At 42.3% G+C, this 25,000-nt stretch overlaps 1 protein-coding gene across 1 annotated transcript in view; it reads left to right on the top strand.

Annotated features, from left to right (window-relative positions):
- The window catches only part of myo10 (myosin X), a 178,410-nt gene that overhangs the window by 138,274 nt on the left and 15,136 nt on the right, over window positions 1-25,000 (top strand). The window contains exons 20-27 of the mRNA XM_030073697.1: window positions 9,795-9,919; window positions 11,492-11,606; window positions 17,740-17,846; window positions 18,674-18,895; window positions 20,061-20,100; window positions 20,777-21,742; window positions 22,246-22,366; window positions 24,522-24,765. Coding sequence (XP_029929557.1) covers window positions 9,795-9,919; window positions 11,492-11,606; window positions 17,740-17,846; window positions 18,674-18,895; window positions 20,061-20,100; window positions 20,777-21,742; window positions 22,246-22,366; window positions 24,522-24,765 — 1,940 coding nt within the window. The remainder of the gene's footprint in view (window positions 1-9,794; window positions 9,920-11,491; window positions 11,607-17,739; window positions 17,847-18,673; window positions 18,896-20,060; window positions 20,101-20,776; window positions 21,743-22,245; window positions 22,367-24,521; window positions 24,766-25,000) is intronic.

The following is a 25,000-nucleotide window of genomic DNA, read 5'->3' as shown; positions in this document are numbered from 1 at the left end:
GCGGCATATTATGGGATGAGCTCAATACGTCAGACCCAGAGATGACATCGCTCTGAAATCTGCAAAATGTTTTCTAATCTAATCAGAAGAAAAAACGCAGATATCTTATTCTGAGGAGAATTAGCACGTGTATTACTGTTCCTCTACTATTTTTTTCCAGAAGAAAAAATTCTCAACATTTTGAGCAGCGTATTAAAATTTACATTTTCAGCCTCAGTCTTCAGTGTCTTTGACCTAAAAGTCAAGCTGCACGTGAGAGCAAATCTGTCATTTTAGTCATTTCATTTTTCACAGTTAATTTATTTTTCCAAAGAGAGAGAAAAGATGACCCAGAGTAATTTAATAATTTTATAATATATTTCTGCATGATAATATTCAGCAAAAAATAATCATTTCATATATATATATATATATATATATATATATATATATATATATATATATATTTTTTTTTTTTTAGTCCAGATAATTCAGGTGGAGGCAGCTGTGTGTGGAGCCAGTCAGCCAGCGTTTGAATGTAAACAGCCTGCACACACACACACACACACACACACACACACACACACACACACACACAGAGAGAGAGAGAGTCACACACATTCTCTCTTGCGCTCTCGTGCACACACACACACACACACACACACACACACACACAAACACATGCACACAGAGTCAGATAGTGGAACTCATCCCTCTCTCTCTCTCTCTCTCTCTCTCTCACACACACACAAACACACACACACACACACACCTCTCTGTCAGGCCCTACAAGTGGCCCGCACAAATTAGCCTCAGCAGGAGACGCATCGCCATGGTAACCACCCCCCCCTTCACACACACACACACTCACTCACACACAAAAAGGGGAGTGGAGTTGGGATTTGAAAGCCTTTGTTCGACTCAGTGGTGGCAGTGTGTGTGTGTGTGAGAGAGAGAGAGAGAGAGAGTGTGTGAGTGTGTGTTGAAGGGAGAGCGAGCGAGCCAGCGGCGTGAGGAAGTTTTCTGTCATTCTGCGTCGGTGTGTGATCTGAGAACGGCCCGAGGAGCTGCGATGCGCGGTAAGAGCTGTTATGTTTTGAACGGGTGTGTGCCGGCGGGGCGTTCAAGTGCGCGCTTGTTGCTCGGGGTCTGTGAAGGCAGCGGAGGGTTGTAATGCTGTGGAATGAGAGGACGTGCAGGGTCTCTTCCAGCTGCATGACACACACACACACACACACACAAAGATGTTTTCTCATTCATTCTTGTTGAAATGTGATTTACTTCAAGTCTCGGTATCGCTTTCTGTTTTATTCCAAGAGCGGCGTCTCCTCTCGGCCACATCGCCGCTGATGTGACAGTAAAGATGATTTTGGACAGAAACTTTTTGAGCCAAACGTTTGACGTCATTAACAGCTGACACGTGCTTGTTTAAAATTTTAATTGGAGACAACACAACCTCTTTTGAAGTCTCTTCCTTGCTAAATTTTGCCGTCTGATCACAGTGAGATAGGAAATCGAGCAGCAGGCTGTCATCAGTCAAAATCACTGTGTTGACCGCAGCAGCTCTGAAACTGCAGGAGGCTGCAGGAAGGTGTTTCAGTCTGTCTTCCTCTGTGCTTTCCTGTGTGGTGCATTATCTCTTTATCTTAAAAATCAAGTTTTATGTCAGAAAAATGTCAGATTTTTAAGTAATCCAGCAAATTCTAGGGGTTTTCATCTCATTTTTCACCTGAAATCATTCATTTTCTTAAAGCGTCATTATTGCTGTGTACTTAAACAGTATGCACTCGTGTTTTAAGAGGTAAATGATGCAAATGGTGGTTTTGCAGCTGAAATGGGGTAACAGTTGAAACGGATCCCCTAATGCATTAATAACGCAGTTTAAGAAGATTATGAACACAATGCGAGTGCATGATAATGACTGTAATCAGAGCATGGTATGATAATACAGCCTAATAGGCACAATATGGGAAAGATTAGCGAGGTTGAGAACTTTACGGGCCAGCTGTTGCAGTCTGATGATTATATTGCATGAAAGGTTTCCAATGGGATTATAATCTGATTTGTTTGCTCAGTTTTTTCCAAGACATATCTCACAATGTTCTCTGTTATCACTCTGTATTATAAGTATTTATATTTGTGTTTGTCATATAACAGATTATATACAGACTTACAGATTTTGCGCTGTAACTTAAGGTGCCATGTTTCACAAATTTGATGTAATCATTAGGACACATTCATCATTATTCATCATTCATTAGTCACTATTTTTATCTGTGGTTTGGAGGCCAGTTGATATGCTGCATAGACAGAAATCTGAATAAGGACGACGTGATGCAAACACGAAGCGGCATGCACGACCAAACCAGCGCCACCAGGTGATCACGACTAATTAGCCTGTCCTGGCGGTCGTTTGTACAGCAGCTCATTACGACCTGTAGTTACATTTTAAAGTGTAGCGACCTCTAGTGGCACCGTGGTGTAGTGGTGAGGGAGCGTCTCCTCAGCTGACCCGAGTCCAAATCCAAACCAGAGCCGCGTTCGTTTTTTACGGCGCCAACGTTAGCTAAGGTAAGGGATAATTAAGGAGTAGGTGCACGTTAAAGGGTTTTAAGGCAGAACACCACCCGATATGAAGCTGTGTTGCCATGGTTACACGTTGGGTAGCAGATGACTTTTAAACCGTGATTAAACTTGAGCTGAACTAATGTTAGCTAATGCTCCGTAACCTTAACCCTGACCTTTCCCTAACCTTAAACATTGCAACAAACTTTTCCCTAACCTTAACCCATTTATGCCCAAATTTTTTTCAAAGGTTTCATGCATATAATTATGTCAGTTGAGTCACTCACAATCATGTTATGTATGTATTTTTTCCATTTTGTACTCTGCTTTGAAGAAAATAGCAGTTTAATGACTGGCAACTATAGTTGCCGGTGGGCACATACCTTGTATCAAGGTCTAAACCAATAAATCAATGGCATAATCTGCCATTGTATCTCCTTAGTTTGGCTTGAGCAATTGATCTAAAACTGTACATGGATATGAATTATTGGCCCAGGCAGATAGTGATGGGGTCACCCAATGATCATAGGGTTGCTGGTTCGAATCCTGGTTCCTCTAAGCTACATTTTGAACAATGGTCAAATCAAATCATGAAATAGAAAAAAATATTCCAGCAATTTTCTTTATTGATAAACAATCTTTATGCTGGTGCTACATGTAAGCTCAAATCTGTTTTAGCACAAAATTGAAGATTAAAATATCAATTCAAAGGTTTAAAACATTAAATAACACTTTGTCAATCCAAAACCAACAAAAAATGTGTGAACAAGTTGGATACATCAAAGCACCAATTGCAGCAAGAATTTCATAAAGGGTCATTAACATTTTTTAAAAGTCAATAACAAGTTTAAAAATCACTTATAAAGTTAGAAATGATAAAGTGTATGTGAAATAGATAAACATCATATAAAACATAAACATTATGAATTGTAGTTCATGTAAAAACAGTATGGACTTTTCATTTTTCAAACATGACCCAAAACCTCTAAAAACTGATTTTCCTCTTATGTCATCCATGGATATATACATGATTATTCATTTGGTACCTGATTATTATATGAAAAGTGCTAACATATAGCAGAGGAGGAGATTGGGGGAGACTGGGGAGAGGTCCTGGGGAGAGTGTGTGTGTGTGTGTTAGCTACCAGATGGGGGGATTGGGTGGGGGAGTGGGGGCATTGGTTGGGGTTAGTACTTGTGTATGAAGGGAAAAGCATCTCCAATTGGACAACAGTCTTTTTTTTTTTTTTTTTGCTTCAGTTCAATACTAAAGCAAAGTAGGATCGATTATGTTAGCAGCGAGCAAGATGAGGTGTGCGAATGTGTCAAAATCTAGGGACGTGAGGCTTTGAACACCTATGTCCTTATATAGTTGGAAAAGGTAATCTAAGAGGATTAAAATGAGCCATTGTACATCATTCTACAATTTAAAATAAGTAATTCATGAGCAATATTGCAAACAGTGTTTTCCCATGGTAGTTACAAGCTATGTGCCCACCGGCAACTATAGTTGCCGCTTGCACAAATTTGCCCATGAACAAAAAACTATTCACCCCAGGTCCAAAATTCTTTTTTTGGGGTTATTCAAGAGACTTGTATAATTAAATACATATAGACATGTCAGGGTTGAAAACATCATAATTTAAAGAAAATTAGCTCTTTCTGGGAGGGTTTGCTGCCGCCATGTTCTCGGGAGGAAGGAGGAAGGCAGGAAGTGGATGATGTCATTTGACAGGAAGCACTTGCAAACTTATTTTTTTTTCTTAAAACCTTTGTCTAAGTTGTCTACTATCATATAATTGAAGAAAACTATATGAGTAACATATAGATTTTTTATTTTGAGTAGAAAATGACAGGCATAGACTTCGGCAACTATAGTTGCCGGTGGGCTTAAATGGGTTAACCATAACCCTTTCCTAAGCTTAACCAAGTACTTTTAGCTTGCTTGTTGACAAAGAGGTTATTCCAAAAACTGTGATAGAAACAGATTCCTCGAGTCATGTCTTACATAGAAGTTGATCTCATGTTTTGTGCATCCCAGATTCAGTTTATGCCTCTTGGTTTCCAGCTGCATGGCGCATCATGCAGCTGTTTAAGTTGTGGAAAGTATTTTTAAATGTCGGCATGTGGGTGTTAATCTTGCAGGATCTTGTGCAAACAGCAAGCCCGGTTCACTTAGAATCGATTTTTCAGCTCCCTGCAGTGTTTTGACCACTTCATCAGACATACCAGCACGTTGAAATATTTTCTTTTTTGAATAGAAAACACCATTTTCTCCACAGCAGCAGTGCAGTCAGTGAATTATTGCATTTTGATTCAATTCAGCCTGTTGCTGATTCAATAAGCAGTGACCGGTGCTCGGGAAAATGGTTGCTAATCATCGCTGCCGTCCTCTCAGCGCAGATGTACAAGCCGGAGCTAATACAACCGGCAGCAGATTTGTCAGTTTGTCCGGTTAATGATATTATTTTAACGTACTGTTATCTGTCCATCTGTTTGTGCAGCTTTGCCTCTGCTGGTTTGTCTTTGTGTCAGGAAAGTTTTGGAGTAATTCAAACTCGGGAATCCTCTTCCAAAGCGGGTCAGACTTAAAGCCAGGCGGGTCAGGGACTTAGCTGGGATTTAGGTCCATCTATGACAAGAAACATTGTTCCAGGGGTTCCCGAATGCTCACCGCAGGACTCCCACTGAGGACTCAGTGTTAATCCCTGCAGGCTCCCACATTCAGACCTGCATGCTTAGGGACAAATATTTCTTTATTTGCAGCCTCCAGACAAAGAGAAGCTCAGAGGTCTCCAGGTTGTCGGTGCTCTCCACCTCTGGTTAATGTGGGAGTAATTATCCATATGAAACTATTCCAACACCTTCATGTTTTAAACATTTCCTCACAAGAACAGTAAATATAAATATAGTTTGTTTGGACTCTTGGCTTAAAGTCAAACTGTGTGTATATGGAGTTTAGGACAGCTGTTTTATCCCATCAAAACCCCGAATATAAGAGCATTTTGCATCAAAGCATCAGATTAAAGACAGGCATTTAAAAGTCTTCCATCAGTTCTTTGGCATAAACCTCAGGGCTTTTGTCCTTCCTCATCCTCATCCTATAACATTTGTAACCAAAGTAGCCTGCCCTCAAATTTAAATCTGCATTGAGTTGCTGCTGCACTTGATTTCAGGTGATGAGGTCTCCTTGGCCCAAAGGAAGCGAGGATTTTAAGTTTTAAAGCATCATACAAAAGTGAACGCGATGTTCAGGGAAAGCCAGAAGTCCCTCCAACTCTCAGAAATTCAACCAATTCAACCAGCCAGTACTTTCCATGGGCTGTAAACAGGTGTGCACATCTGGGGAAAAAAACAAAAACAAAACAAAACATGGAATTTTAATGGTCACTAATCCTGTAGATTCATTTGCTATGATATTTTTTCTGTGCTGGTTCTTCCTCTATTTATTCGCCTCGAACTTCTCCAGAAATTTTCCAGTAGCACGTCAATTCTACTCACTGTGAGTTGCTGCACCTCTAGAACGTAGATATATAAGAATCAGTCGACACTTTTTTTAAAAACACAGTTACAAAGCGCTTCACACACGTGGAAAATAAAGACAAATACATTTAAAATATCCATTAAAAAGAGAAGAAGCTCAGACGGAGAAGACATACAGATCCTGAGTCTTTCCGAAGATCCTCAACAGAGATCTATGGAAACACTTGCCTATAAAAATGAGTCTTAAGATGTTTCTTAAAACAGTCCAGAGATTCAGATTAGTCCAGAAAGTCGGGGCTAAAATTGCATAGGCTGCCTTTTTTTTTTTTTTTTCCATTCATGGCGTCAAGGAGTAAATTTCATCTTTCCCGTTGGAACTGACTACGGCATACGAAGTCAACTTTTACATTATTTACGTGCATAAAAACATAATTTTCGTTTCAAAGATTGCACGCACTGTCGACTGTGCTGCCGATACAGTGTTCTGCGACAAAACTGATGAAAATGTTTGTGATTATGTGCAGAATAAATGGTGCTCAGTTTGAGGGGGGAGACTGATGGCAAAACACAGCCTGACCAGCGATATGGGATCATTTAGTGTCGGAGGTCTTTGTCCTCTCGTGTCAGAGCAGCTTCCCAGTGGCAGTAAAGGCCGGGCGGCTCGTTCTGAATGAGGTTATCTTTCCATGTTTGCCTTTTCCACCCCCTGAGGCTCCCGGCCGCCCCCCCCGGGGAGCCCATCGCCCCGCCCCCTTTTGTCCCCCCTGAAAGCCCCCGGCGAGCTCTTTTAGCTGGAACCTTGGGCTGAGAAAGACACTGAGTTTGTCCCCTCCGGCTATTGTCGTCCCGCCCTGAGATCAGCCGTCGGATGCTGATTTACATCACTATTGTTGTTTGGAGGTGAGCGACTGTGGGACGTTTTCAACAGGCTTTCAAAAAAAAAATCACAGATTTCCAGTAGCATCGTTTTAACTTTCCTCTTAAAACTTACTTACACCGCACAGCCCTTTTTTCCTGTTTTAACCTTTGACTTTTGTCCATTTTCACCCCGTCCTCCTTTCTGCATCGTCTGTTTTTATTTGTTATCTTGTTGAATCTGTTTTTTTTGTTTGTTGTTACCACCATCACCTCCATTTAAATGCTGCTTAACATCCCTTATCTTTTATCTCCCGTGATCATGAAGCACTTTGTAGATTTGTTTTGAAAAGTGCCATGTGAATTAAGATGAGATAAAGATTAGATATATCTGTGCTCGGCCTCCAATACGAACCATGTTATGACTGGAAAAATGTGCATATTAAAGACGTAATTATCGTTCCCCAGGCCTGTTAACACATTTGAATTGTTGCGTGTTAAGTGGCTCCCCACTCCTTATTTTATATTCATTTTCATGTGAATAAATAACAGCGTGTGGTTGGCAAAAATCTGCTGCCGCATGCAGAGTGTTGCATTTTACACTATGTACATTTTCTGACTGGCAAATGAGCTTTACGAAGTGCAAAAAAAAAACAAAACAAAAAAAACACCACAATAACAATGGCTTAACACCAAAAATGGAGACAAGTCTTGCAGAATCATGCAGATTTTTTTGAAAAATAGAATATGTTAAATACTAAACAACTACCTCATGTGTGAAGGCTGTATGCGTGTATTTGTGTATCTTTGACCGAATCTATGATCAAGTAAAGGAGGTCCAAGGATTTTTGCTGCAGGAGTGTAAACTTGACCTTTCTCTGACTGATTCAGTCCACTTTCCCTCGGTTTAATTTCACTCACTATTAAAAAATATTGCGGACCAATGAACTGTTTTGAAAGAGAAGAGGTCGTGACTGAAGTTCGAAGTTTTGAAGGTCAGACCTTTTTTTGACTGTTTTAAAACCGAGGAAGAGGAAAAAGAAAATCGACACGGTGTGGAGAAGATGTCGCTATGTCTGAGAATCCGGAGATAACATTGGCAGTGTGGCGTTTGTGTCATTTTGTGGCACAAACTGAAGTAAAACAAAGCGAGAGGGAGCAGCCATTTGCCAGACAAACCTCTCCCTCCGAGCCAAAACAAGAGAAAACTGAGAAACCGCTCGCCTTCTAACACGGCGTCTCGTTCCCAACCCACGAGCAGCGAGGATCTGAGCGAAAAGGGGGGAAACGACGGAGATAGAAAACGAGTGGAGGGGGGAAAAAAAAAGAAAAAAGAAAGAAAGACAGGAGGCAGAGGGCAGCTTCCTGACACCGCTCGGCTTTGTAGCGCTCCAGTCCGGCCCATTATGCTAATGCCAGTTATGCTAATGAGCTCTCTCTGCGGCCGGTGGCGCTTGTAAAGGGCGCCATTCAATCACTCAGTCAAGATCTGGGTGCGTTTTGTGAATTGGCCTCACTTCATCTCGGCGGCTCCAATAGGCTATCAATGGGCTATCAGGGGAGATGGGCTGTGAATAAAGGGGGCATTAGGAGTGGGTATGAAAGCACCCTCTTATTCTGAGCCCCCTACGCCCACCGGGGTTACAGGGTGACGCCGAACCCCGGGAAAATGGCGTTGGTTGAATGCAGTTGTGTAAGTAGTAATGGTATCCCAACGCCAAAAGGGCTTTTCTTTTTTTTGTTGCTGTTGTACGCATTTCTGCTGCAAGTTCAAAGCTGGTATGCAGTGCAGTATTTGTGTGTGTGTGTGTGTGCACGTGTGACGTTTAAAGGGATGGAGTTGTGTGCGGTTTGCTTGCAGACGTCACATGACAGAGTCCGATTGGTTGGGTGCGGATGTCTTAAATACCCGCTGACGTGAGAAAAAATGTGAAGTATCCGGCTCTTCCAAGAAAAATCCATTTACTGCTGCCGTGAAAATAAGTCAGATTCATTCATCAGAATCCAATGAAATGTCATTAGGAGGAGGAATTAAAGAGATTTATTCCACTTTTATTGCGCAATAAATTGATCAACGCCGCTTTTAAAATTGATCATACAAACACTGTTAGATTGTTGATACGGTTATAATGATGTTGCACAAAACAGCAACCTGTATTGACTGAATTGAACAGCAGGGGAACACTTATCCCCCCCACACACACACACACACCACCCCCCCACCCGTTACAGCTCCATCAATACTGTATGAAAATCGTCACCTGGTCGACACATTCAGAGGCTTTCAGTGTTCAATACACATTCAAGGACGAGGTGGAGACTCCAAATTCAACTCTTCTGTGAGGAAACGCTCTGTCAAAGGTTGAAGGTTGTGATTTGTATCCCGACACATAAACAGAGTCAAGCTGAGAGTGTAAACGTCCGGGAAAATGCACATGTGGGTGCACTGTGCAACAAAATAAAAGCATTGCAGAAAGCCGGTTTAAAACCTGCCTCATTTCCACAGGAAACCAAAACAGAGAGTGAAAACCAAGACTTTTATTTTGGATGACTGACATGAGATTTCGTCATTTATTTGGTTTTGGGTTTCACTTTGTTGATCTTAATTGATTAATTAAGATTTTCACCCCCAGAGTTCGCTGATTTTCTGGTTTTCATGCTCTGTCTCTCTATCCAATAATATGCAACTCTATAAGCGTCTGATTTTTAGCCATAACATCCAGTTCAGTTTCCTTACTTTCCATTGCTGCATCCAGACATTTAACATTTATTCAAGAAACTCAATGTGCTTGACAAATCTTTAAACACGTACCTGCACCCACTCAGCCTCCCTCACTGCCAGTGTCGTTTGCCTCTTTGAAATATTTCACCTTTATTTCAGTTAATTTTCCATTTTCACTGTCTGCCTGCAGATGCCTGACCAGTTCGACCAGACGGTGGTTCTGAACCAGCTCAGGTATTCAGGCATGCTGGAGACGGTGAAGATCCGGCGCACCGGCTTCCCCATCCGCAGAGCCTTCCAGGACTTCTGCTGCAGGTTCGTACTGAGCACAGCTTCACTCCGTCACCTCTGATCTTTGACCTCTGAATGCTGCTGTGAAAACAAAACACATGCATCTCCAGTCCATTTTATTTGGCCAATACTGATGGTTGTGACCTAGTTGTACAATTTCAGATACCATAATAATGAAATAATGACGGTCTCTGATGCAGTTTCTAGTCAAATAATGCAGTTTTCTTTGTTCAGTTTATTACGAGTGACATTAATCATCATCTTTTGAAGCTATACTTGAAATTTAATGTCAAAAGGTGCATGCTCAGATTTGTCCACTGTTCATTAAGTGGCCAGGTGAGACCTTAAGTGTCAGTCATGGGAGTTTAAAAGCTGCTGAAGGCCTGTTTGAAGGCTGACACTCCTCACTCTTAGTGCCAAAAACATGCAAAGGTCTGAGACCCTGTTTCCTCCTGGTATCAACATCCACCACCAGCTGAAAGCTCTCAGTTCAGGTGGAAACAGCAGCAGTGTGTCCTCAGTGTGTCTTGAGATGGGATTTCAGGACACATTCGGAGTCCTGGGACGCTTTTGTACTCAGCGCATTAGAGGTGTAAACAGACAGGTGACCCAGGATGGATTGAAGGACCGCCCACTCACCTGACGTCCTCTGTCTGGTCCAGCCCAACACCCCGACACCGGCCAGATGGTCACTTTTCCAACAGAGGAAATATCTTCCCTGACTCTGGCCGGCAGCTGAGCTGTCAGCTGACAAATCAAATGCAAACTGAAGTGCAGCTCGGCTATAAAGCAGCTGGTTAATGAAGAAAAACACAAACTGTCTACCTGCAGGGTGGAACTACAGGGGAGCTCCCCTTAATAAGACATGAGCTCCCCTAAAAACATGATGCAAGACATTTTGGGGGGGTCTCTAAAATATGTCTTGACAGTATGCAGTTTATTTCTTCCATATAAAACTCGGAGGTGGCAGCTTTTCTTAAATTTTGTGTCCTGCTGCAAGTAAACACATTCATGATAGAGTTACTATACTACAGAATACTACAGAAATATTACAGGCGACAGTGTGAATGTGCCATGACAGCGAGAGAGGCCCCGCCCACCTGCACCTTCACGGGTTCAGCCTGTGATGATTGACAGTTCTAAAATACATCACACATAGCAAGAATGCCTCCGTTTTGCCTGTTAAATGCCATTTTATTTTTACTTTTTTCGTTTATTCATTTATTTTATGTGCAAGGAGGACGAGCAAAGTAAGAATTTCATCGCAAGGTGTTACCGTCCGTTTTACTGCGCATATGACATTACATCTCTCTCTCAACTAAAAAAACAACCTGCAAACCTGTAATGATACGTGTTTATTTGCATAGAGAGCGGGAAAGTGAGATCCGATCACAGGTGGGCAGGCGAGACGCTTTAGGAGACACGTTTTAGTGCCAGATGGAAGGATTTGGTCTGCGATGGGGCGACTGCTTACTGGAAGAATCAAGTTTCCCTGTAGTTTTCTTGCTTCTCCTTTGTTCTTAGCCCGTGAACCATGACGTAAACTAGACGTTAACTTGCTGCTGTGCTCCACCCCGCCCGCCCCCCCTTCCCCAGGTATAAGGTGCTGATGAGGGACGCGTCGATGCCGGACGACCCCAGGGGGCGCTGCATCCAGCTGCTGCACCTGTACGACAGCAGCAGCGCAGAGTGGCAGCTGGGCAAGACCAAGGTGAGTGGAGCCGACGTGTTGTTTAAATTACATTTTGGTGTTTTTTTTTGTTTTGTTTTGTTTTTTTTTATTATTTGGCTCAAAGTGAAAAAGCTGCAGTGATGAAAGCTTTACTTTTCTTACTTTTTCAGTAAATATTTCAGGAAGAGAAATCATCGCAAATAGAGAAAAGCAGGGCTCAGTCGCTTTCTTTATTGAAGTATTTCAATGGTAAAACAACTCATAAGTTAGCATTTTGCTGGTTAATGAGACTGTAATAATGATTTTTTTTTAGCTGCCAACTGATATATCAGCTGACAAATATTATTTTACAATATTAGCTCATCACGCATAAAAAACAACATATTTAGTGCATGTTTAAGGTCTTTCAGTTTTGTGAAAATTTCAGCATCCTGGCGCACTGAAATCACAGTTGAATGGAGCTTTTGTTTTTGTTTATGTACATGCAAAGGATTATTATCACAATCAAACAAATCAGATTAATACATTTAATGCTGTACTTTTAACAGTGTATGATTTCCTGACTATAAAACTTGATGCAAAATATTTCCTGAACAATAAAGACCGAGCAGAGAGACATAGAATTCCCTCACAACTTCTTCACTGGAAAAAAAAGACAGACCTGCAAAATGTTTTTGTTTATTTTTTGGTATTCAGAGTCATACATGATTATTTGTATGTTACAAATAATCATTTTTTTTTTTTTTTTTTTACTTTTACTTTTTTTTTTTTACTCGGTTGAAACCCCACTGCATAATTTCACAAATGTATAGAGATCAATGAGAACATGAGCGATCTTTTCTCAATTTCTTCAAAAGCCGAAATTCATTTCTGGTCGAGCAAAACTGCAAAACGTGGCCCTTCTTTCAATTCCCCGCTGGATAATTGACTTTTCTCTGTCAAACCCTGAGCTCCTGTATTTCCCATCATGCCGCCTCTGGCTCACACCGGCTGATCTATATTCTCCAAGCTAACATGGGAAATGATTGCATGCAGAGTCGCCTCGCCGCCAGCACACACCAATCCGTTTTCGACTCCTCTCCGTCCCCTCAAGGCTTAATTTGGCATCATGCATCTTACAATCCAGCTTGATGAAACTGTTCCAAGGCTCTGCTACCTATGTGACTGCAGGCTGTGTGTGTGTGTGTGTGTGTGTGCCGTCATGAATAATGGAGGTCCAGAGCACCTGAAGCGTGGAATCCAACAGTTATTGGATCGAGTCTTCATCCCCTGTAGAGCGCGGTCTATCGCTGTCTGCTTCCAATACACTGGATCGCTCTTTGTCTGTGTGTGTGTGTTTGCCAGTGTGTGTGTATGAGTGTGTGTGTGTGTGTGTGTGTGCGGATGATTTCGATTGGAAAATGACAGATGGGAACACAGATCCCAAATCACAGCACGACCGTGTGATGCAGCTCAAAGTGACAGCAGTGGAAGAGCGTGGGCTGAGTGTGTGTGAGGATGGACGGATGTGTGTGTGTGTGTGTGTGTGTGTGTGTGTGTGTCTGCATCCCAAATCATTAACAGTACAAGTAACCAGAGTGAGACTCAAAGCCAAGGCTCTCTGGTAATACCTGCAACAAATGCACGCTTTTATTTGTATTTTACGTCACGTTATGAAAATATACATAGCATATCAGTTTCTCCCCGGGATACCAGGGTCACGTGGTCTAAATCCTAAAATTGTATGTTTATCCTTAAACATAATTTATTTTGTGTGTTGCCTTTATTTCACTCAAACATCATGTAGGCTGCTTGTGACAGGTTCCTCCGACTAGGTCTATCTAATGTAGGCAGCTGACGTTTTTCAATAATGTATGCCCTTTGAAATATTTTTTTCAGCCAAGTACCCACTGACCAGAGCAATAATAATAATAATAATAATAATAATAATAATACTAATAAAATAAAATCAGTGGGAAAAAAAGCCTCTATAAAGTGGTCCAGTCCAGCTCCATCAGTGTGAAACCACAACCTGATACTGAGGAGATTTTTGTCATTTCTGGGGAAAAATGTGCTTTATCAAACTGATATTTACATTTTTATTGAGCCTATCATAGCATAGGCTAATCATTTTAGGAATTATGCATGACTGATATTTTTTAAATTAGTAGTTAAAAAGAAAATTCACGCACCCCCTGCAGTACTCCAGTGCACCTCTAGGGGTATGTGTACCCGTATTTGAGAACCACTGGTCTAGTCTGCTGTATATTTCCCTTTAGGTGAACCTTTAAAGCTGACACATAGTGCAGCACATGGTGTGTGTGCCTCCACAGAATCAGGGATCAGGGAAATTGTTATTTTTGTGAGGTCAAGGTTGAGCCTTACCTCCCTGCTCGATTCCTATCTGAACGGTGCGTCGACCTCTGCTCCTTCGGTCGACGCCTCTGTTCCCTTCATCTGACGCTTCTTGCAGGAACTCGAGCGCCCGCATTTTCAGTCAGTGTGTCCGGGGAGAAAAGCTCCCACAGCTGCAGCCGGCGTCTTCACGGAGCTGCAGCGAGGAACCAGCTGGGTGTAAATAATCATCTGACATGAAACAGCCGGGCGGCAGCGACACCTGGGACAGATTTATGAGGTGCAGCTGAAGTTCAGTTCAATGTCAGCATACAGCTACCAGCTACTGCTAGTGCCAACATGAGGCTGAATTTAACATACACTTCTTATTTTTTTTAGCTTAGATATTTTTTAACTTATGTAAAATAAATTCTACCATTTTACCACACAGGAAAATGTTTATAAAATGATGGAGATTAACCACTTGTGTGTTAAATGCCAGGTGGAGGAGATGAAATAACATATCAGTCAAGTCAATAAGGAACAAAGAGACATATTTAACAACCGTAGCATTAACAGCAACAGCAAAAAAAATCACGGCTTTTCTTTACGTGTTTTTCATAATTCTTAGTATTTCTTGCTAAATTTCTCCTGTGATTTTTCTACGACAGTGTATTAGGGCCAAAGCAGGGGGAAAAAAACTCAAAATTTCTGAGTTTTTTCCTCACAAATTTGTGACTTTATAATAAATAATAATAAATAATAATTTATAATAAATTATAATAATGATTTTCAGGTTTTTCCTCTTAATTTTTTTCTCTACATTTGTGAGTTTTTGTCTTGTAAATTTAGTTTTTTTCTCAGGATATTACCACACCGCTGGCTGGCTCTGTGTTTTTTTTTTTTTTTTTTCCTGCATTGGCCCTAATACATCACCCTTTTTTTTCATGTAGTTAGCAAACAAGCAGGTGGATCAGGGATGAAATGGATGAAAATATAAGTTCCAGCACAGAAAGGAAGCGCGTCTGTCCAGTTTCTGTTGATGTTTAGAAACAACCTGCCCGAGTCTTCCAACATGGCTGCCAGAGGCCTGCGGGCCCCGGAGGCGTCGGCCCCGTCACCCCGCTCTGCTCGCTGATCTATAAAAGAGTCTCCTGCGACGGGGAGCTTATTAAATCAATTCTATCTCTCTCCCAGGGATTCACCTACTTTGTCCCGCCGCCTGCCGCTCGCAGATTTACATCGAGCCAGCCTGCCGCTCCTTTCATGTCGCACATGTCGCGGCCATTGTGTGGGACGTTTTCTTTTTTGTTGTTTTTTACAGCCTCAAACTTAATTTACTGGAAGTTATGTGGACCCGCTTGGTTGTCCGGACGGGGCCCGGCCTGTCACGGCGCTCCCAAAGGCCCGGGCAGCCCAACTCAGAGGCTTAGCGTGGCTTTTGTTGCGCTAATTAGCATCGTAATGATTAAAAAGGATTACTTGTTCCGTTCATTTGCATGTAAATGTGTGCAGTCGAACACGAGGCCGCGCTGTTGGTGCACGCCCGACTCATGTGAGCGGCTCTTTAATGACGGAGGCGCCTGTTTGCACACGGCCATGTTCGCCTGCACATGTGTGTGTGACTTTTTTTGTGTATATGCATGAACACCTTTATATGTGTGTGTGTGTGTGTGTGTGTGTGTGTGTGTGTGTGTGTGTGTGTGTGTGTGTGAACTACTAACCCACCCAAAGCATGTCCTCATGGCTGAGTGTTAGTGTCCCGTGATGGTCTTACACACAGAAATAAAGAGGTGCTTACTGGAACCAAAAATGGTTCTTGGGAGTGATGCCATAGAAGAACCATTTTTTGGTTCCACAAAGATCCTTTTAGCAAGAGGTTCTTTAAAGAGCCCCCAAAGGTGCCTCAAAGAACCCACTAAAGGGTTCCTTTAGGAGCCATAAATGGTTCTTTAAAGAACTTTAGCAAAAAATAGGCTCTTTAAGAACAATTTTTAAGAAAGTTCTTCGTGGCTCCAACTGGTTCAGTAAAGAACCTTTTTTTTTTAATGGTTCTTCAGTAGTTTTCAGAATAAAAGGTTCCCTGTGTGTTTTAAATCAGATGATTGTGTTTCTGATGGTTTATAGAGTGAGACATTAATCCATTCACTGAGGAAATAATCTGCGCATTAATCCACAAGGAAAAGAATAAACATGAAGAACCTTTAGTGCTTTAAAGAACCACAGAAAGTGTGTGAGGAACCAGCCCCTAAATTAAGAGGTTCTTCAGCTGCTGATGGTTCTCTGTAGACCCACAGAGCATTTTGAAGAACCATGTCAGAACCAGTGTTTCTCAGAGAGGAGTGTTGTTGCTTTTCAACCTTGACATGGATAAAAATTCTTTAGCAGACATTGTTTTGTGTGTGTGTGTGTGTGTGTGTCTGTGTGTGCATGTGAGTCTGTTTGTGGTGTGTCAGTGCACGTGAACACGCACTGCTCACGTCCTCGTTAATTAACCTGCTTCGTTAGCGAATGTCCAAATCAGCCCGGCGACAGAAATATGAAGAACCAAAGGCGGTCGGACGAGTTTACATTCCCCCACGAAAATCTCATTAGTGCTTCACCGCTGAGGATTCAACAGTCTGTCGCTCAGCCAATAACCCCCTCCCCAACACACACACACACACACACATGCACACACCACCCCCGCCCCTCCACCCTGTGCCCCCAGTACATCACTCAACAGGAGAAAGGCAATCTGTCCTCCGGTACCCCAGTGGCACCGTGACATTTCCCCATCGAATCTGTCGCCCGAGACAACATCCCATATCTCATTTTCCTCGTTCCCTAATCGGCTTAACCCCCCGCGCCCCACAATGGGCCGGTTTCCCTATCAATGGGAGGCAGCCCGGGTCCTAAAGCGGCCGGCTGCTCTAAGTGCCTGTAAGATCCGTCTTTGTAGCCGAAAACGCCTCGCCTTGCTAATTTGCGGTCTTTAGTAATGGCTGCGCGGCGGGAACAAAGGAAGGCAAGGATTTGGATTTGATTTGTGTCAGACGCTTTGTTTGGTCGAGTTGTTCTTTTGGGATGGGAGTGTCTGTTCAATGGTGATGTTATTAAGAAAGAAAAAAAAAAGACAAAAAAAAACTCTTGTCTTTGTGGATCTGCTCAGTCCTGATTGTGGATTGTCTTTTATTTGTTACATGTGTGCAGTGCCGTGTGTTTAATGTGCTGCGTTAAGCTTTGGTGTCTGATTTTCAACATATTCTTCTACATTCATGCTGGAAAACAAAGATGTATGTACTATGTACTTGCACATTTACTTAATTAAAGTGCATGCAGCGTGGTGTTGATGTCACAGGGTGAGAACTCTGTGTCTTTAGAAATTTACAGAACTTCTCCTTTTTTAAGAAGCTGTTTTTAAGATAAGTAGCCCATGATCAGTAAATCATTGTTAAACCCGTAAGTGACCATTTTTCTTAAGATTTTAAGTAAAACCACCAAAATTCATGACCCAGATCACAAGATGACAAGATCAATAAAAGATACAAGAGAAAAGGGAAAATGTCTCAAAAATTTTGGTGTAATAAACCTTTTTGTAACCTCTATCCTGTTTTCCTCCTTATTTCCCTTTCCTGATTCCTATTTCCCTTCTCTTCTCTTCCTTTCATTTTCTTTCCTTTCCTTTCCTCTCCTCTCCTTTCCTCCTTTCCTTTCCTTCCTCTTCCTTTCCTTTCTCTTCCTTTCCTCTCCTTTCCTTTCCTTTCCTTTCCTTTCCTTTCCTTTCCTTTCCTTTCCTTTCCTTTCCTTTCTTTTCATTTCCTTTTTCCCTTCCTTTCCTTTCCTCCTTTCCTCCTTTCCTCTCCTCTCCTCTCCTCAGGTTTTTCTCAGGGAGTCCCTGGAGCATCATCTGGAGAAGCAGAGGGAGGTGGAGGTGCTGAAAGCAGCGATGGTCATCCAGGCTCACGTCCTGGGCTACATGGCCAGGTACGACTCCACGCCTTTTTCACAAACAACCTTTCAGCCGTCCAGCCTCATCATCAGTGTGTTAATCTGGTTTTTCTTCAAACAAGAAAAAAAATCTGCCAGTGGGAGGAGATAATCCCACCTGTTTCCAACACTAATCAACTTAATTGAATCATTAATTGAATTTTCTTGAATCATTTTCTTGGTCCTAGTGGCTGATCTGCCTTATTCTGAAGAAAAAAGGAAATATTGAAGAAAAAAAAACACTGAAAATAAGAATAAATGTTTTGTTAACAATGGAGATTTTTTTCTGTGTGCATTGACATCGACTTTATTCATCCTTTATTCATCCTTTATTCATTCAGTTTCTGTAAACACAGAATCAGAATCACAATACATTATTAATCCCCTGGTGGAAATTTGGTTAGTTGCATTTGCTCCGTTCTCAAGAGCAATAGAAGAAGAAATAACAACTATAAAAAAAAAATGTGTATGATTGTGAACATCTTACCTGTTTACTTGCAGTGACCGTAAAGAAAAACACTAATTAAGCACAGATGACACACACACCTCGTTTAAAAGCACCAATCATTAATTTTTACATGGAATTTAAAAAAAAAAAGGACACAAAAAGCAAATAAAAAGCAAAATATCAATGTAACCATGACAGATGAGGGTGAAATGCGGTGACAAAAAAGCCGATTAAAAAATGAAATGAGGACATTTTCCAGATAATATGTGCCCTCACTTGCTCGTCACACACATCATCTCTCTGAACAATTTCAATTTCTTTTTTTCATGTTCCCATTAAAAACCCGCTGATCCTCTCCACGGCCGCCGCCCCGCAGGAAGCAGTACCGCCGGCTGCTGCAGTGCATCGTGGTCATCCAGAAGAACTACCGGGCCTTTTACTGGAGGAGGAAGTTCCTGCTCCTCCGCTGGGCGGCGCTCACCTTCCAGAAACGGCTGCGAGGCCAGCGAGCCCGGCGGGCCTACAGCCTGCTGCAGGAGGAGAGGAGGAGGAGGGAGGAGGAGGAGCAGAGGAGGAGGATGGAGGAGCAGAAGGAGAGGTGAGCGAGCGCCACACAAAGACAGAAATACTGTTGCGGGGCTGCACGATTTCCACTAAAATGTGAACCACGGCTTTTCTTCTTTTTCTTTTTCTTTTTTTTTTTTAAATAAATTTTATTTTATTCACCATTTAGTGCATACATACAACTGTACACAGCAACAAACATATGTACAGTAGCAACAGTAGCAATAACAACAAAGAACAAAAATGCGAAATAACTGCTTATTTATTATTTATTATTTATTTTATTTATATCTTAGTTAATATACACTCATTCTCTTTTTTTTAAATGTTGCAACTATCTACCATCTGTATATTTCATATTTACCATTTCATATTTACCATCTGTATATTTCATATTGTTAGATGTTTATATTTTTTTTTATATTTTTTACTGTATATAGTATAAGAAAGTATATGTACATTGGAATTTTTGTGCATTGCTCTTCGAGTCAGCTTTACAGATTAAAAAAAAATCCAAAAAATATCTTAAGTATATACACAAGTAGAAAACCAAAAAATAAATGCACCTGAAAAAAAGGATAAGGAATCTGAGAGAAAATACTAATAAATAAATAAATAAATAAATAAAGAACCAAGGTGACTTCAGTTGCATGTCCTGAGAGAGTGGTTGAAGAGTAAGAATGAATGATTTTTTGTGCAGCTCTACTTTGTTGGTATTGTACTCGAGTAGGTGTAAAAATCTGCTTGAGTTTATTGCAAATCAGTCCAACTTAGCAGCTTCAGCCAAATACAGAAACATCAGTCAACGCCAAGTCATTTTGAGGTTAAATCTGCTCTCTGGGCTCTCGCATGAAGTTAGTTACAATGCTGAAAGGACAATTACTGACTTTAAATGTGCTCAAAAAGTACGAGTAGGCGAAAAAACCTACCCAGTTACAGTTGTGTGAGTAAATGTAATTAGTTACCGCCGCCCTCGGCCGCCACACTCAGCAGTTTTCCTTGATGGATGATGTGCATTTTCTCTCTGACCTTTAGAGGATGTATTTTAGCAGTGTTTTGTGGGATTTTAACATCACGATAACACAGGAAATGCTGTTTGCTTTTTGTTTTATCATATTGATCAGTGCCACTGAGCTCCGTGAGGCCACAGTGTCTGTTTCTGTCAGCTGATGTGTGTGTGTGTGTGTGTGTGTGTGCAGGGAGAGGCAGAGGCAGGAGGCCGAGCGACTCGCCAGAGAGGTAAGATCAGACTGTTTACCGTTTTTTTCAGCCAAGAAACAGGTCAAAGTTCATTATCCCGTGTGCAGCTTAATGAAAATGTCTGCAGTATTTGCAATATATACAGTAAACATCCAAGTCAAAGCAAATGGAGACACATAGAATATACTAGATTGGATTTAAATACATTGAAGATCGGGTTTTGGGTCCTATAAGAAGGCCAGTTTTTTTGTCCTCTACACACATGCATCTATCAGCTGTTCAAAATGCCATCCAATACCGTGAGTAGGTCCAGATTTGGTGCAGATGACCCAGGAGAAAAATCCCTTGAGTCACGCAGGATCACTTCAACGGATTTCATCAAATTCTTTTCTAATTTAAAGAAAAAATGGAAAAACATCTCAGTATATTGAAGTCAGATCATGAGTCCAGGTACTCACGCAGGCCTTAAAGCGGCCTTAAAGCATAAGGCCTGTGTGCGTTGGTATATCCTTTAATATGATTCAGTCCTGTCAATAAAGCTTTTCAATTGTATCCACATTAATGCCTGTCGTTGGAATTTTATGCTCTCATTGTAGAGATATGTTTTCCATTTCTTCTTCATATTGTTGTCCCCTTTCCAAAGCACATGTGGATTTCTTTTTAGAACCGCAGATTCACTCCTGATACTACTTTATTTCTTTTATTCCGTCATTAGGCTGAGGAAACCAGGAGAATGGAGGAGCTGCAGCGTGCTGAGCGGCTCGCCTCTCAGGCTGTGGCCCAGTCCCAGCCTGCGCTGGCGGCCGCAACATCTCCAGACGCCCTGGAAGAACTGGAGTCGTCCGAGGCCTTTGAGGAGGTGTCCGAAGAGGAGGAGGCGATCCGGCCTCAGGACGCGTCTCAGGTGGAGGAGATCCTCCGGCTGGAGCGGGAGATCCAGGCCCTGCAGAGGCAGAAGGAACGTCAGGAGCTCTCACTGACCGAGGCGTCCCTGAACCGCCTGCAGCTCCTTCGAGACCAGGAGCTCCGGCGTCTGGAGGACGAAGCCTGCAAGGCGGCACAGCAGTTCCTCGACTCGCTGAACTTTGATGAGATTGACGAGTGCGTGAGGAACATCGAGAGCTCGTTGGGAGTCAGTGAAGGAGGCGAGAAGGCGAAGGAAGGCGGGAGGAGGAGAGGCGAGGAGGAGGAGGAGGTGGACGAAGGCTTCGGGGCCGATGATGAGGCCTTCAAAGACTCGCCAAATCCGAGCGAACACGGCCACTCTGACGGCCAGCGGACGAGCGGCATCCGGACAAGCGACGACTCGTCTGAGGAAGACCCGTACGCCAACGACGGCGTGATCCCGCCGCTGCCGCCGACCACCCTGCTCCACCAGCCCCTGCCCTTACCGCCGGTGCCCCCACCCTGCCACAGCGTGTCGTCCAGCGGGGACTCCGCCTACTGCCACCCCCAGGCTTCGTCCGAGGCCCCGTCTGACGACCTGGTGGAGCTCATACCGCCGGATGAGGATTCGGACTACGACCAGGACGACTACGATGAGGGCGCCATCGTGTCCAGCGGCAGCGTGGCCCTGTCCAACCCTCGCAGCGGCCAGTGGTCTCCAGACTACCGCGGCTCCGTGGGCACCTACAACAGCTCGGGGGCGTACCGCTTCAGCTCCGAGGGTGCACAGTCTTCGGTGCGTTGTTGGTTTTGTTGACTAAAATTATGGCTAAAAGTATTCGGCAACAACACGGAAATGAGAGAAAAACTAAACAATAATGAACCTTTGTTGACAAAAACTTTAAAAATGACGAACAAACAACAATATAAATAACAATATAAATATGTTTTTATGCTTACCGGCCAAAATATCATTATCAAGTTTTTGATTTTTTTTTAACTCAGGCATTGCAGCCTGGTTGAAGATTTGACTCAAAAATTTGCCTCTCGTTCCAAAGAAGTGTTTTTTGGCCATTATATAAAAGACTGCCTCACTGTTTGTTGGAAACTGACAATCGATGAGGTCATTTTTCTTTTACAAGAGAAAGTTTGTCTCAAAGTGTTTTTCAAGGCAAAAGAAGAAAACTACAGTTACACTACCATGACACAAACATCTCATACCTTTAGTTACGCTCAGTCCTGTATGTTTGTCTTGTCTTTCGGCTGTTCGTCTAAATCTGTTTTTGTTTCACCGTCCAGTTCGAGGACAGCGAAGACGACTTCGACAGGTTTGACACGGATGACGAGCTGTCATACCGGCGAGACTCGGTGTACAGCTGCGTCACGCTGCCCTACTTCCACAGCTTCCTCTACATCAAAGGTAACTCGATCTTTACACTGCTTTCACCGCCAAAACAAACCACACTGGGGTTCCCAACAAGGTCCTATTCCACCAATCTTAGACAAATAACTGGTTATGGAGCCTGCAGCCACTTTACTTCAACTGAAAAATGCAAGTGTAAAAAATGCATGTATGGGAATTGGAAAATTTCTGCGGTAATCAATATCACGTCATTATAATCGTATCCAAGGCGCAGATTTCCTCAGCACCTCAGATTGACTTGTCAGACAAACAATATTTCTCAGACAAGTATTATTCAATATTCACCTTTAAAAATGTCATCTGGCTGAGGAGTTATTACAGTAGAAAGATGCAAAGGAAATGTCATGTAATTTTCCATTTTTCAGATGAAGCAGTGATTTGCATGTTATCTGTATCTTCTTCTCTCAAAACTGGGCGCTGTTCCCTCTCACCACAATGTGGCGCTGTGCTCCTCTGAAAAGCCCACAAGTGACTTAGTTCTTTCATCTTCTTTCACCTCACTGTTCTTTTTTTTTTTTTTTTTAAATTTTGATGTTTCTCTTCTCTGTATATCTCTATATATCGTGATGTTTTCTATTTTAATAGAAATGATTAGACATAAAAGCAGCAACCCTCGTGTCAGCATCAATGTCCACAAAGCAGTCCGAGTCTAATAAAACAGTTGACGTAAACTAAGTGGCCGGTCACATGGGGCTAAGGCCTTGTGACCTAAGACCACCAGGGTCCCAAAATCTCCAGAGGCCCTTGTTGTTCAATACCTTGGTAATTTGTATTAATCCTCAATGCTGAGTCAACTCTTTAAACAACATCCAGGCTTAGACGAATCTTCCTTGTGGCGTTGTAAGTTTCCTCAGACACAGTTTGTCTCATTGTCTCTTTAGTATCATAAAAATGTGGGATTTCTATCAGTGCGTGGGCCTTATGTGGGTGTCCTGTCTCCATATGATAGAGAGCTGGACACCGACTGAGAACAATAAAGGCAAATGTTATTTAAATTACCAAGATTTAAGTGGGTTACCAGCTGTTTTACAACTGTTTTAAATTCCTCATGCTTCGTTATGTTGTGTTAAGCATCAAGCACTAGGGTGGAAATATTTGAAAGAATGTGTATAGAAAATATAGAAGCCAGTTAGGAGGAATTTAAATAATTTAGCCAAGAGGAGTCAATGCATTTCTAGGAAGATGACAGAAAGAAACCGCCTCTTCATTTTCATTTTATAATTTTTTTGTATGTTATTGACAAAATGTGCAGAGGCTGTATAGTTTTGTTTGTGTACATATTCATCACGTCATTCAATGCGAGCATGGAGGTGGGTATGAATTTGTGCCCCACGGCCTCATGGTCCGATGATCGGCTGATTGGGTTTTTGACAAAACTTGATGCGAAAATTTCTCCGACTGGCCTCAGGGGGGCGCTGCATCTAACAGGTCAAAGCAAGACCTTTGTTTTCAATTGGCCTGAAGGGAAACTGGATCATTTGCTGGAGATATGTGTTTACCCGTATCTTGTTTGATTTGCTGTTTTCATTTCATTTCAGTCTCTTTGTCTATTTCTCTTCCCATTTCAAAGTTACATCTCCTAGAGATCTGGCAAATGTGAATACACTAGGGGTGTGCAATATTGACAAAAAATAATATCTTGATATTTTGGGGATTTTGCAGATAACACTGATTGACGATGTTTTGCATCCTTCAAAAGGTGTAAAAAAAAAACAAAAAAAAAAAACAAAAAAATGTGTTTGTAAAAGTCTTGTTGCTCGTTAATAGTATATTAGATGCTGTTAATGATATTATCAAATCCATTATTGCGGCAAAATATGAAACCCTCTGCAGTTTACGCTCCAGAGTTTGCCGAAATGAATCATAGATCTTTTGTTTTTTGTCTTTGTTTTATATGTTCTGTCCTGCCTGGCTTGATCATCTGCAGTGAATGTGTTTGGACGCGTGTTTTGATTTCTTTCTTTCGTTGATGATATATGTGAATTTCCTTTGGGATGAATAAAGTATCTATCTATCTATCTATCTATATATATATATCGCACACCCCCAGAACTCCCGCTCGCTTCACATTTCTCCCCTTCAGAGGTTTTTCAGTCCAGTGTGAACACGTGAATCCAGACCCTTGTATTTTCTGTGTGATCTTCCTCTGCAGGAGGCCTGATGAACACGTGGAAGCGTCGCTGGTGCGTTCTGAAGGACGAGACCTTCCTGTGGTTTCGGGCCAAGCAGGAGGCTCTGAAGCAGGGCTGGCTACACAAGAAGGGGGGCGGCTCGTCCACGCTGTCCCGCCGCAACTGGAAGCGCCGCTGGTTCGTCCTGCGGCAGAGCAAGCTCATGTACTTCGAGAACGACGGCGAGGAGAAGATGAAGGGGATGCTGGACATGCACGCCGCCAAGTAAGGAGGGAGGGAGCGCCGTGTGACTGAGCGCAGAGGATTAGGATGCAATGGATGAGTAATGATGAAGAGGGAGGAGGGTAGAAAAGAAGCTGTTTAAAGTTCAAAGGAATTGTAAGGGAAGAAAGAAGGGGGAGTAGAGTGGAATGTAATTAGGTGTTGGATAAGCTTACTGCCAAGTGAGGAGAGAGAAAAGGGCAGAAGGTGCACGCATGGGACATGAATACTGAGCGGG

The sequence above is a fragment of the Myripristis murdjan genome, chromosome 17 (genome assembly GCF_902150065.1).
Source record: "Myripristis murdjan chromosome 17, fMyrMur1.1, whole genome shotgun sequence".
NCBI classification, from domain to species: Eukaryota; Metazoa; Chordata; class Actinopteri; order Holocentriformes; family Holocentridae; genus Myripristis; species Myripristis murdjan.
The sequence above is the reverse complement of the archived record's forward strand: the minus strand, read 5'-3'. Positions and strand labels throughout refer to the sequence as shown.